This window comes from Dromiciops gliroides, chromosome 3 (assembly GCF_019393635.1).
Source record: "Dromiciops gliroides isolate mDroGli1 chromosome 3, mDroGli1.pri, whole genome shotgun sequence".
Taxonomy (NCBI): Eukaryota; Metazoa; Chordata; class Mammalia; order Microbiotheria; family Microbiotheriidae; genus Dromiciops; species Dromiciops gliroides.
This window is the reverse complement of record NC_057863.1, coordinates 6,671,028-6,684,834: the sequence shown is the minus strand read 5'-3', so window position 1 is coordinate 6,684,834 and position 13,807 is coordinate 6,671,028. Positions and strand designations below refer to the sequence as shown.

At 40.0% G+C, this 13,807-nt stretch overlaps 1 protein-coding gene across 1 annotated transcript; it reads right to left on the bottom strand.

The window, feature by feature from the left end:
* Positions 1-4,130: 4,130 nt before the first annotated feature.
* GMNC (geminin coiled-coil domain containing) lies at positions 4,131-13,143 on the bottom strand. The gene is made up of 4 exons (XM_043993304.1): positions 12,876-13,143; positions 10,893-10,981; positions 10,162-10,278; positions 4,131-6,537 (listed from the first exon to the last, which is right to left on the bottom strand). The coding sequence occupies exons 1-4, from the start codon at positions 13,141-13,143 to the stop codon at positions 5,884-5,886; spliced, it is 1,128 nt and encodes a 375-aa protein (XP_043849239.1). The 3' UTR covers positions 4,131-5,883.
* Positions 13,144-13,807: the final 664 nt, after the last annotated feature.

Sequence of the window (13,807 nt, the reverse complement as noted above, 5' to 3'; positions counted from 1 at the left end):
TTGGCTACTTGTGCCTTACATACTGTTGAGAAAAAGTGGATTCCTCTCTCTTTTCCCCACCATCTGTCAGCTACATTCTTTTTTGGAGACTCCTACATGGACAATATGAACTGAAATGTGAGAGGAAAAGGAAAACCCTTCCCTGCTTACCTCCTTTCTTCCTTCCTTCCTTCCTTCCTTCCTTCCTTCCTTCCTTCCTTCCTTCCTTCCTTCCTTCCTTCCTTCCTTCCTTCCTTCCTTCCTTCCTTCCTTCCTTTCTTTCTTTCTTTCTTTCTTTCTTTCTTTCTTTCTTTCTTTCTTTCTTTCTTTCTTTCTTTCTTTCTTTCTTTCTTTCTTTCTTTCTTTCTTTCTTTCTTTCTTATCTCAGGGTGAGAAATGGGCCTGACAGTGTTTGTTTCTCTTCTATGCTGTTTTTCCTCAGTTTCCGATGCTGGAGGTCAGTCCCACAGATGGGAGTTCAGGTCTTGGTGACTCTAAAGTCAGGACTGTGGTTGGAATTGTGCAGCCAGGCCTAGTATGGAAGCCCTGAGAAATCATGGTACTTGGAATTCAAATTCAAGGGAGATTTAGTTGTGTATCTGGAGCTCTGTTCTAAGGGAACTGAGGTAAAAGATGAACTTGGTCCCCTTCCCATATCCAGAGACTGAGATATTCTATGAGCAAGGAGGATTATGGCTCCCCCACATTGGTGAAATGCTTTTTATGCTTTATTATGCTTTCTCAAGTAAGTATCTCTTTGTAAAAGGCACGGTGTTATATAAGCTAATAGAGGATTTCAAAGGAGCATGGAAATACTTGTAGACAGATAGAAGTGAGCATAAATAAAAGGATTAAATCTATAATAGGACACCAATATTGGGAAAAAATAAACAATTCTGATGATTTGTATAAATGGATGATGAATGAAATGAGAAGAACCTGCAGAACAAGTTAGACGATAATATTTTCTCACTGTGTTTTTTGAGACAAACACCAAAGGTGGAACAGTTCTGATCAATGCCATCACTATTCATGATTCCAGAGGATCAATGATTCAATATGCTACCCACCTCCTGACAGAGAGTAGATGCATTTGAGGAATACATGTTTGTATATACAGTCAATTAGGGAACTTGTTTTGCATGAATGAACAAATTTGCTATAAGGAATTCCCTCCAACCCAATGCAGTAGGAGGGAGAGAAAATGGATTTTTCTTTTCTATAAAAATAGAAAGGGGTGTTACAGATATGGACGGATTGAATGCCACTCTAAATAAAGTGTTGTTTTATTTGCTTGATTGTTTCACTGTGTTACAAAAGATTTTCATAGACTGGAGTAATCTGGAAATATTTATAATGTAAAAGAAATCAATATATCTTTCTTTTAATAAATGTTCTCATATCAGTTTGGGTTATTTCTTTTTTATTATCCACCATAACATATCACAAAATTGAGTCATATAATTAGGGATTTTTAATATCACACACAAATCAAAGTCATACAAAAGAGTTTTAAATTAAGCTTGTGTTTCACATTTTAAGGACACCAAACATAAAAAATAAAACCAACAAAACCTTATATTTGCATGCCTGTGTTAAGACCACATAATGAAAAAAAAAATCCCATAAGCCTGAAAATGAATCAAATATGTTAAGAGGGATATGTACACAATTTACAGCAGCTGGTGTTACAGGGTCAGTTATATTTTATTAGAATTGGGGATGAAAAAGTTGACTGGTGACCTCTGATTCTCTTGGTATAGAGGAACATAGACTTGTCTCAATCTTACAAGAAAATAATAATTGTCAAAAATCAGAGCTGTTAAGGTCCTGAACAGAACCTTGGTTTATGGAAAGAACACTGTTTTGTTTGTTTGTTTGTTCATTTGTTTTAATTGTGAGGACCTGGGTTGGATTCCAGCTTTATTACTATTAGCTGGGTGACTTGGAACAAACCACTTCCTTTCTCAGAATCAATCTCTCTCTCTCCCTCTCTCTCCCATTATAGCTTAAATGAGGGGATTGGAGCAAATGATTACTAAGGTCCCTTTCTGATGTAAATCTTAGGAAGGCTAAGCAATTGCCTTAAAAACACATTTATTTCTAAGATATAAGGCAATTAGCTTACTCATTTCATAGTTTTGTTGATTAAAACTTAAAAAAGTAATAAATTTTTAAAATCCTCAGCATTGGGTTACCTACTCAAGATTGCTTGGCATATTTGAAAGCATTCATCCCTCTAGTTTTAGCCTAGGGATTAATTCTCGCCCATCCACTTTTTTTTTTTTGTGGGACAATGAGGGTTAAGTGACTTGCCCAGGGTCACATAGCTAGTAAGTGTCAAGTGCCTGAGGCCTGATTTGAACTCAGGTCCTCCTGAATCCAGGGCCTATGCTTTATCCACTTTGCCACCTAGCTGCCCCTCACCCATCCACTTTTATTATTTTTTTTGGTGGGGTCATGAGGGTTAAGTGACTTGCCTAGGGTCACACAGCTAGTAAGTGTCAAGTATCTGAGGCCAGATTTAAACTCAGGTACTCCTGACTCCAGGGCTGGTGCTCTATGCACTGCGCCACCTACCAGCGCCACCCATCCACTTTTAACAGCATTCTCATAGGCATCAGAGCAGGCCAGGCCTTCAAGAAGCTAGTATATCCCCATCCCCATCATTTTACACAAAGGCCAGAAGAGGTGGTATGATTTGTTGAAGGCTGTTTAAAACATTGGTGTTTCCTTCTCCCTGACTGCTAACCTAGCAAATAATGGTGGAGGGAGGAGAACAGAGGGCAAGGCCATGATTCCATAATTAAGAGCTTAGGCTGGACTTTTAAATGCAGAAATTAGAGGGCATGGCCTTCCACCCCAATGGCACTGTCAAGCTTTTAGAGAATTTATCATTTGGAGGGGGCAGATACGTGGCACAGTGGATAAAGCACTGGCCCTGGATTCAGGAGGACCTGAGTTCAAATCCGGCCTCAGACACTTGATACTTACTAGCTGTGTGAACCCAAGCAAGTCACTTAACCCTCATTGTCCTGCCAAAAACGGGGAAAAAAGAAGAGAATTCATCATTTGGAATCCACATTAATTAGTAATGCATGATAAAGTGAAAGATAGATGCATATATAGATTTGTATATATGTATATATGTACATACATCTATTCGTATTCCACACATTTAAAATAATAATCTAGAAAAATAAGTGCCCATACGTCACCCCTGAAAAATAGAAATGCTTTTTGTTGTTGTTGTTTGATTGTTTTGTTTTCTTTTTGGTGAGGCAATTGGGGTTAAGTGACTTGCCCAGGGTCACACAGCTGGTAAGTGTTAAGTGTCTGAGGGCAGATTTGAACTCAGGTCCTCCTGAATCCAGGGCTGGTGCTCTATCCACTGTGCCACCTAGCTGTCCCAGAAATGCTTTAATTGATATTCAAATCAAAAGGAAGGACATCTGTGCTTAGTAAATGTAACAAATCATATAAAATCGACATGACAGATCCTCTGAAATAACCATTTTACTATTTTAAAATGTTCATAAAAATAAATGTCACAAAGTAGGTTTGGCCCTAAGGCATGGAGACAAACATGAGAACAACCAATGGACAGTCTTTGTTTTTCCTTACTATACAGGCAATAGTAATGGATTTGGAAGAAGGCCACCACCCTTTTAGTGGCTCCCTTGTGGAAAACTTCTAGGGCCACATAGCTAAGAGTCACACAAGGGGATGATGGGGTCTCTACTTACATCTCTGGAGGCAGTGGCCACTTTATCGAGATCTCAGATCATGAAGTCTGGGAGCTACAGTTTGTCTCAGGTAAAATTATTGGAGTTTGAATGTCTTGTTTAGCAATTTCTTTCTAGGGTTTACATAAAAATAAATTGAATAAATTATTTTTCTACACACAATTCAGAGTATTTTATCCCTACTAATTGGCTCTTGAAAACAAAAGGAAGTACTGTTTTACTCTGCCCCAAACCTATGGGACTAAGCTTCAAAGTCTCTACTATGATTTTCTTTCCTTTTTTTTAAAGTGCTAATATTTCCTTCTCTCAAGGGAAAGAACTGTTTTTTATTTCATTTTAAATCATTTTACAAATTATAAATAATTTTTTTGTTTCAACACCAATGCAGTGGACACATATGGGATATTCATTTTTCACTAGGAATTTAATATTTGACTTATCATTAAGATTTTTAAAAAATCACAATGGTTCACAAGAATGCCCCTGACCCTTGTCCCTGTTTCCTCCCTTCCTCCCCCTCAATTTATTTATTTTTGCAAAGTTATTTGTTAAGGAGTTCCTCTTTCTCAAAATTATAGAAAAGAAAAAGCAAGAATGCTGGGGATTTCCCTGGGTTGAAGCAAGGATTGATATAGATTATAGATTATCTTGAAATTTTCTGAGAACTCTCAATCTAATAGAAGGAGAATTTGAAAAGTGAATGAAGTTTATTCTTGGAATGTTAAACTCTTAATAGTTCAGGGCCTTCCTAGCATATTTGTCATGAGGTCATTTGTTGCCCTAAATATTTCTCAGGTGAGAAAGTCAGTAGCCACCAGAAAGCAAGATGATTAAATGAACCATCAAGATTTAGGCTCCAGAATTTAGATTCCTTTTCCTCTCTAAATCTGGTCTTTTATGGAAAGTAGGTTTAAGAGGCAGAAGGAGAGAAAGCTTGGAGTCATTGAAAATGAGTGATATTTTTGTCTGTGTTGAAGGGGGGAGGAGCGTCAGGTCCAGGGTTTTTTAACTTAAAGAGTATCCGTACATAACTCTGTACTAGAAACCTAAAAGACTCTGTTTTCTGGATCTTTAATCATTCAGCCTCTAAGCCTGAGTGAAATGATGTGCTGAACTAGCTTGGAAAGTGAGCCACTTGGGATGGTCAGGATGAAGAGACTCTGCCATTATCTTTCAGATTACTTCACAAGATAAATTTATACTTTATCAGATTAAAAGGGAAAAGGCTGTGTTTCACTGCATTCAAAGACTTTCCATGTCTCTAACTCAGCATGTCTGAAACTAAATTGCACCAAAAGGGAAAAGCTGTTGAGGTAGTCAGCTTCATGCTTTCCTTGGGAGGGGAATCGGAGAGTTTAGTTTTATCTTGTACTGGGCAGTGTGGGAAGAGGGATGCTCAGTCACCCCTGCAAACCCTCTCCCTTGAGTATTGCTGATTAGAGGCAAAATGCCCAAATCCTCTAAGAAGCTGACCAACTGATGCAAATCTAATCACCTTTCTTGTGGCTGGGAGGCTGGGGTGGCTGCTGTCCATGGTGTGGCTGCTGGAATAGAAACTGGTCTAGGTTGTTTAGACAAAGAGGCCTCCCTAAATGCCAACAGTGTCGCCTTAGCACACCATCTGTGCAGACGGCTTTCCCATGTTCTGGGGCTCTTGGCTAGCAGAGTTGGTCTTAGGCTGAGGGTGATGGTAGACGAATGACCTCAAAATACATTCCACATACTTGAACACCTTCTGACAGCCAGCTTAGGGAGAAAACAAGGCTCAGAACAAAAGTCAAAACCACAAATGTGCAAACTGCTTAACTAAAGGAGAGAAGTAGTCAAACTGGTTATAATGGGAGCAGTGCATTTATATTTTCAACCTATAGACAACTAGAAAGAAAATACCTTTTCAAGTCCAATGTCTAAGGGAGGAAATGGACCATAAGTGTCTCTATGTAAACAAACCAAGGAGCATGTGAAAGAGGAACAGATAAGTTTCAGTGTGGGTTCTCAAAAGGAATAGCCCAAAGACTGAGATAGGGAAGGAGCAAAGGAGATCAGGCTTTAGATATTACTTCCAAGCCCAAAGGGGAGGGCCCAGTGCCAGAAGGATCTTTGTAAACACACAGCAGGCTTGTGGCAGTGTTCACCAGTTGGGGTGCAGGGGGGTCTCCTAAGATTGTTTAGGAACCCAGGTAAACTTCCAGCCTCCTTCATCTCGCCGTACAAAAGCTTGTCCCTGCTGGAAGGAATGGGTTTTCACATGGCAGTGGGGGGTCAGGGAAGTGGAAAAGGCCACATCTGTTTTGTTGGGTGAGATATCAGAGTTATAGCCAGGTGAGGTGAAAGGGGGGAAAGGGTTGAGGGAAAGGTTAGGTATGGTTTGTAAAGCACCTGGTTGGCTGTGCACACCAGAAAAAAAGGCCAAGTCCTCCTCCTTCTGGCTGCCCATGTTGTTCAAGGGTGCCACCAGACCACTCCCATAAGAAATGGGCAGACCCACAATGCCACCATGTTTATAGCTGGCCTCCTCACTAGGAAACTGTGTGAATGTGCTTCTTTCAGTCTGAGAGAGCAAGGCACTGTAGTTAGCTGGTACACTATCATCAATAGTGTCAAGGTCTTTTAATCCAAGGGTTTTCAGGACCCATGAATCCACAGGTGGACTTGGCTGCTCCTCACAGGCAGCAAACTCACTAAAGAGGTTTCTCTTAGCATTCTTGGGATGGGGGGTATCCATGGCAGGGTACCTTCCCTCCTTTGGTTTCCTCTTCCCATTTTCCATACAGCCATATACATGGGTGGATCCATTTTGCATCAACAATTTCTAGAGGAGACAAAATTTGATACACTTGTGAAGAGAAAAAACAAAAAAAAATTAAGAGGGGCAGCTAGGTGGTGCAGTGGATAGAGCACCAGCCCTGGATTCAGGAGGACCTGAGTTCAAATTCGGGCTCAGACACTTGACATTTACTAGCTGTGTGACCTTGGGCAAGTCACTTAACCCTCATGGCCCTGCAAAAAAAAAATCAAAAATGAAGAAGTCTCCAAAAATAACTTACCGAACACACTTATTGGTCAATTTCAACCAATAAAGATTTTAAACTTTGGAGGTGCCAGATCTTCCCAAGTAGCTATTTACACATGATACCTAGAAGTTCAGTAAGGCTGATTTCTTTTGATGTACACTAACTATAGTCCCTAGACAATTTACTCTTATACTTGGAAAGGCTCTGCCTGGCTAATTTCTTGATGACTCTCCTCAGGGAAATTGGAGGACATATCAAAAAAGAGTGGAAAGTACACTGGATTTAGACTGGGAAAACCTGGATTCAAAACCCAGCCCTATCATTTGGTGCCAATGACTTCGGACTGGTCATTATCTATTTGGGCCTCAGTTTCCTGATCTGCCTTAGAATATATGACATCTAAAATTCTGTCTACTCTAAATCTACAGTTCTATGATCTGTAATAAACTTTCAGTGAACTATGCAATGATTCAGGAAAGCAGAATTTCCAGGTATCAGTCTGTTTGAACTGCATAATTTGACACAAATTTCTATTCAGTGGCACTCAATAAAGCAAGCAAAATAACAAAGAAAGAAACACAATTAGGTAGAGCTTTTTTTTAAAGACTTGGGGCAAGGGGGAGCAAGTAATGACTTCTAAAGTACATTTTGGAATTTCCTGCACAATGCTCAAAAATGCTATTTGTTTTATACTTGGGGAGGGGAGCACACAGGGATGACACACCCTATTTAACATCATACATTAAATCCCAGATAACTCTGAACTTTGGCTAGAAGCCATGACTGAAAACTGAGAAGGAAAGTTGCCACATACACTAGATGAGCTGATAATCATGTTATCTGACCTGTTAACATCCATTTATGGTTCTGAAGCCCAGAAAAGTGAGCAGGATAAAAGGAAGGGACCAATAGGGAGTCTTTGCTGCATGGGAATCCCATTTATTAGTCCCATGGGGCCTAAGACAAAATGGGTAGCCCTGATAGTTTCTTCCTGGTGCCCAAGTATTTTCTTGTCAACCTAGAATAGGAATTCTTAATTTGGCATTGTTGATTTTTAAAAATCCATATTTTGATAAATGTATTTCAGTATATTTGGTTTCCTTAGCAATTCTATGTGTTTCATTTTCTGCATTTAAAAACATGCTTATGAAAGGAGGTAGACAGATTTCACAAGAAGATATTAACAAGGAAAGTTTATGAATTCCTGCCTTAGAATTTCATTTAATTTTTTTTTCTCTTTATGCATTTCTTCCTTCAATTTACTATTGTCCTCTTTCTTTGACTTTGCCCTTTCTTGTACTGATGCTGTCTATGCAACTCAACCTAGGAAGTTTATTCAAGCTAAGATGTCATCAAACAGAGTGGCACAGACCTTCATGAATGATGCATGTAGAATAACCCCAATGGTCTCTTTGATCATTACAACCAAATCCTTTTTGGCTTAGCAAATGAAAGTAAGAAGAAAATGAGAACAACTTATCAAAACTTGTCATTTGCCCTTAGAAAAGAGCAGTCCATACTTTGTGAGGTGACCAAAGTTGGGATTCTATCTCTACCCATAAAAAGGGTCTTTCTCTGTGTAAGACTCATTGGCATGTACAGGAAAATAAAAGACTCTGTAATATTTTCTTTATAGAAATTGTCCTGAATGAAGCCCCCTTTTTATAGTTTTGGGAAAAGAATATAGGAAAAAATAGAAGAAAGTCTAACCAACAGGTTATTCCTTTGGACTATAATGGTATCCACTCAACGTCAAGATATCTAGAAGAAGGGGAAAGCATCCCAGGATGTTGAGAGGACCCCTTTATGAACTTTGTTGGGTGAAGGAAAATATAGATGAAATGAGTTTCTCTCAGCAGTTTGTTCATAGAGAAGGTAATTAAGCAACTACAGGACTGCATTGCATCTTCTTTGTTTATATGAGTTTGGGCATAATGGTCATGGTCAGTTCTGGCTAAGTCCCTTTCTAACAAGTCCACTTCCAGCCATTCCCTTTCGTCCATGTGTACAAACACTTGGGAACCAACTTAGGCTAATTAATGATTAGTGTGGTAATGGTGATAGCACATGAAGAAAAACAAGAAACAGGGCCAAAGAACAGAAATGGGGAGTTAGGGGAATCTCCGTATGCATAATAGCTGGAGCTGCCTTGTTGTAACTTTAACAGTCTCAATGGACAGGCCTGTGAAAGTGATCCCATAAAATAGAACAATGATCAAATGGGAACATTCAGGTACAGAGAGCTACATGGACAGGAAGTGTCACCCTAACTCCTGGATATTATTAGCACATTGGAGCAAAGTCTGGGTCTCTCTCTTCTGGTTACAGATGTTCCAATGTGCTAATAATATCCAGGAGTTAGGGTGACACTTTCTCTCCATGTAGCTCTCTGTACCTGAATGTTCCCATTTGATCATTGTTCTATTTTATGGGATCACTTTCACAGGCCTGGCCATGTAGTGTCTCCAGAACTGATGATAGCAGCCATGTAAGGCACCAAGATCAGTAGCACTCATGGTGGGCACTTTACTAGCTTCCTCAGAAGTAGCTTCAGACTTCTTTTTCTCCTCAACCCTCTACACACAACTAAATGTGTCCTAAATACAAAAATTCATAGTTATGGCTCTGCCCACTGTGCACCTAGCTAAATTTTATCACCCTGGGTAAGTCACCAAGCACTTAGACCTTTATTCTCCATATATGAAAAGAAGGTATAGAAATCTAGCTCCTGATGAATTTATTTTTATTTTTATTTTTTATTTTTGGTGAGGCAATTGGGGTTATGTAACTTGCCCAGGGTCACACAGCTAGTAAGTTTCAAGTATCTGAGCCTGGATTTGAACTCAGGTCCTCCTGAATCCAGGGCCGGTGCTTTATCCATTGTGGCACCTAGCTGCCCCCTGATGAATTTTAATGAATATAAAAGACATCATGGGAATATATATGAAAGAACTTTCCTGCCTGTGAAGTGCTCCCTTCAAACCTTTGCCTAGTAAATTCTTAATTTCCTTCCAAATGTCTCAAGTGTTAACTCCCCAAATACTAGTACTCTTCTGGCCCAAATTACCATGTATCCATTGTATGTGTGTGTGTGTGTGTGTGTGTGTGTGTGTGTGTGTGTGTATGTGTGTGTGTGTGTGTACAGCTTCCCTCTTCAATTAGAAAGGAAGCTCTCTTAGAGCAGGCATCATTTCACTTTTGTCTTTGAATCTCCAGCACCAAGCACAGTGCCTGCCATACAGTAGGTATTTTAAACTGGTTGATTAATTAAGCTAGGTTATGCTAAAAGGTCACAATATTAAAACTGTATTTCCAAAGTATCTTTTCACTATCTTGCATTTCTTCCAGGAACTCAGAATACTCTCCAGCCCTTCCCTGACCCCCAAACTCCCTCCAGGCTTCACAATGAAAGCATCTCATACCTTGGCTCTCTGCTCAAGACATTTCACCAAAGCCGAATTCAGGTATTGTCTGAGGTTATTGTTCTCTTCATGTAACCTAGCAAGTTCTTCCTCCTTCTGCATCAGGGTATCTTGGAGCTAGGGAGGAGAAGCCCACAATGGTGAAAGCTGCTCTCCAATATTGACTTTGTAACTTTATCAATTGGCTCATGGGCCTGCTTAGACTCCATTAAGCTTTTGTTTGCTTTATGAAGACAATCTCAGGAAACTCTAGTTCGACATTCAGTCTGTCCTCCCCATACCCCACCTGACTGTTCAGTTTTCAGCTTTCAACTTTGCCCGTTCTTTGCAAACTTTTTAACAAGTGTGTAACACTTCCAACATGGCCCCTCTGGGAGAGTGCAGGAAAGCAGGGACCACCCACAAGTGCTGCAACAGAGAGAAGGACTCCTTCTTGGAACCTTTCTTTCTGCAGTACATAAAGATGCTGGGTTCAGTTGGATCTGTCTTATGGGACTTGGGTGCAAATTTCACTGCACACACACACACACACACACACACACACACACACACACACACCTCCAAGATATAAGATTACCTCAACTTCTTTCACTTGATGGACTGTCTTTGGCTTTTGCTGATTACTGTGATCCCATAATGAGAGCCAGAGGGAGAAAGAAGGAGTCACCATGAGAAGCACCATGCTCTGTAAGGACTCAAGTGACTGCATTATCCCAGTCATCAAGGATTACCTGCTTGTTTCTGTAGAGTTGTGAAGATAGCTGATTCCCTCCCCCGGCAGAATCCTCATGGACCAAAAACTCCAAATCATTGCATTGTTCTGGGAGAAGATACAAAGGGAACAAGCAGGAAGACACATTTTGTTGGCCCTATTCATGTGGGAGAATCTGTCTGAAGCCCTTGGAAATATAGCAAGGAATGTGTCAGTATCTTCATTACTCCAGCCAAGAAGAATGTAGGGGAAGATCCCTGAATCACCATCTACAGATCATAGATTTGAGTCTATGAGGGAAAAATAGCCACAGAATTTGACTTCTGGTGGCCATAAAGGTGATATGGTCACTGTGCACATATTATTTTAAAATATTTCAACATTAGCTATACATGTGTGCATACACATGCATATATACATATACAGATGCATACATATATATATATATATATATATACAGATGTATACATATATAGTCTCATGCATATCTATACATTCTCAAAACAATTTATGCAGTAAGCTTTCATGGGTTTTATTAGCATATTTACTAATGTGATATATCATGCTATACACACATATATGTATATTATATACAATGCAGTATGTATACACGATATGTATATATGCATGTGTATATGGGGGTAATTTTCCCCTGAGAACATTGTTCAATCTTACTTTTATTTGCTGCCTTTGAATCAATCACAAAACAACAAAGACATTTTGTCTCAATGGATCTGGAGTCAGTCTCTGTTGGTAATGGAATTGTGCACTCCAGAAAAACACATCTCCCTTCTAGGTATAGCTACATAGATAGATGTGGCATTGGCCAGCTAGCTCTGTGCTGGTAGATGTGCTGTAGGGAGTTTAGATTATCTTTGACTAAGCACCTTTCCTGGGATATTTCATCTTATCACCAGCGTCATTAGATGGACTTGCATCATCTCTAGTCCCTTTTTCTTGTCACCTAAAGAAGTGTTAATTAAATTATACACAGCAAAGGAAACTTTCATGGGACATTCCTATGGTCTGACTCCATGGATCATATATGCATGCAATCCCCCTCTTTTTCCTTCCTTCCAAATAGATATTCTGCCTTCCAAAAGGACTCATTGTATCAAAGTGCAGTCATTTTGAGGCATGGGCAGATGAGGAGGAGTTGGGGATTTGGGCCTTGGTTCAATCTGATTTCAAAGTATATGAAGGTAGAAGGCTCAACAAAATCTCCTTCCTCTCATACCCCCTAAAATTTGAGTGTTTTTTTTAACTGTAATATATAACCTATGGGAAAGAACTGTGTGGTCCAAAGAAAAGCTTCCATTCTTAGAAGTGAAGATGTCTCTGAGGTAAGTTATTATTAGTGAAGGTCCTTTAATACTGACCAATCTTGATCACAGTTAGGAATTAAGGGATCATGGTGTGAGAAGTTACATACTTAGCCTTGCCATTTGGGAAGGGGTCTGCATCCCCTACATGTCCACTCTCCAAAGGCCAAGTATTCTCTGAGTTATGCAGAAGGACCACCCACCACTTACAAGACTGGAAATAATATCTCCAAGTCCTGCCTTTCCTTCTCTCAAACCAAGCAGCCAGCACTCCCCTAACAGGAAAAATTGTGCTTCAGTGGGCATCTTGACTCCAAAATAACTCAATGAATCCAGAGATTACATAACACCTGGTCACCCAAAGTTGACCTAGTGACTACAGTGGCCCTTACCCTTTCCCCAGAAGCACACAGCATGGACCAAAAACCCAATAAATGCGGTTGCACAAGAAGGTGACCTCCCTAGGTTCCCTCTTTGTCAGAGAAAAGCAGCAGGTCACTTTGTTCCTGGATACATGATGATTTGGATTTCTTTAAAAATAAACTATCAGTTCCCTACTCTGTCTAGCCAGAGTTCCCTCCCCCTTCCCAGGCACTTTCCAGCATTGGGTGTAATTGGTGTGTTTGGGTGCTGGAAAGCTCCTAGAGCAGTGCTGGGGAAAGCAGAAGAGCAAGACTTACCCTGTGCCCATGGCTCTTGTTGCTGCTCTCTGTTGTCCAGGAGACCAGCAGCCCAAAAAGAGACCCAAGTTTCCCTGGAAACGTCAACACTGGATGCTGACGTTGAGGTGGAATGGGGGCAATTATACTCCTGGCCCCCTGCAAAGTGCTGGTCTTGGCAGGGGAGACGGGTGCTCTGGAAAATACAACACAAGGGGTGGGGTCCAGTGATGTGGGGTGATGCCAGGCAGGACAGAAAAGGTGGGAGGAGGAAGGAGATATTAGACATATTGTAAAGGAAGAGTAAAGGTATGAGAAGTTGGCTGGGGCTTCATTTGTGACTGAGCAAAGTGCACTTAGTAGACTTTTTTTTTTAAACTTCTTGCTTTGACCAGAAAGCAAAATCCAACACCCAACCTTTTGGGACACCTGGATCATTGCAACAAGCACCGTGACCTCCTTTCTAGTTTATTTCTTGTTCTTTAATGGGCAAACAAGAAAGTTATATATGACTACTCTAGTCTAAATTTTTAACATTCTGAATATTCTCAATGAACTATTGTTAAAATAAAAAAAAAAACACAGAGAGCCTGACCTGTACCTGAAAATAGTCTATGAAAGCATTCCCTCCCAATCAACAAGTAAAACAAACAGATAAATGAATAAAGGGTTAAATAAATAAATAAAGGAACAAAAAGCAAACCCTACAAAACAAATCCCCAGATCGAACATAGATGTTTGGGGTTTTTTTGGGGGGGGTGTTTTATAAGCAGACAGAAGACTGAGATTTATTTATTCCCATTGCTCAGACATCACTGTATGTGAAAAAGTACAAAATGGGGCAAGGACTAGTAAGACCTAGTCTTGTCTTCCTTGTTGATTTGGTCAGAGTATCCCAAAATAGGTGAAGTTGCCCCAAGAAATGAAACATTTCTTGATTAACCTGACTTAAA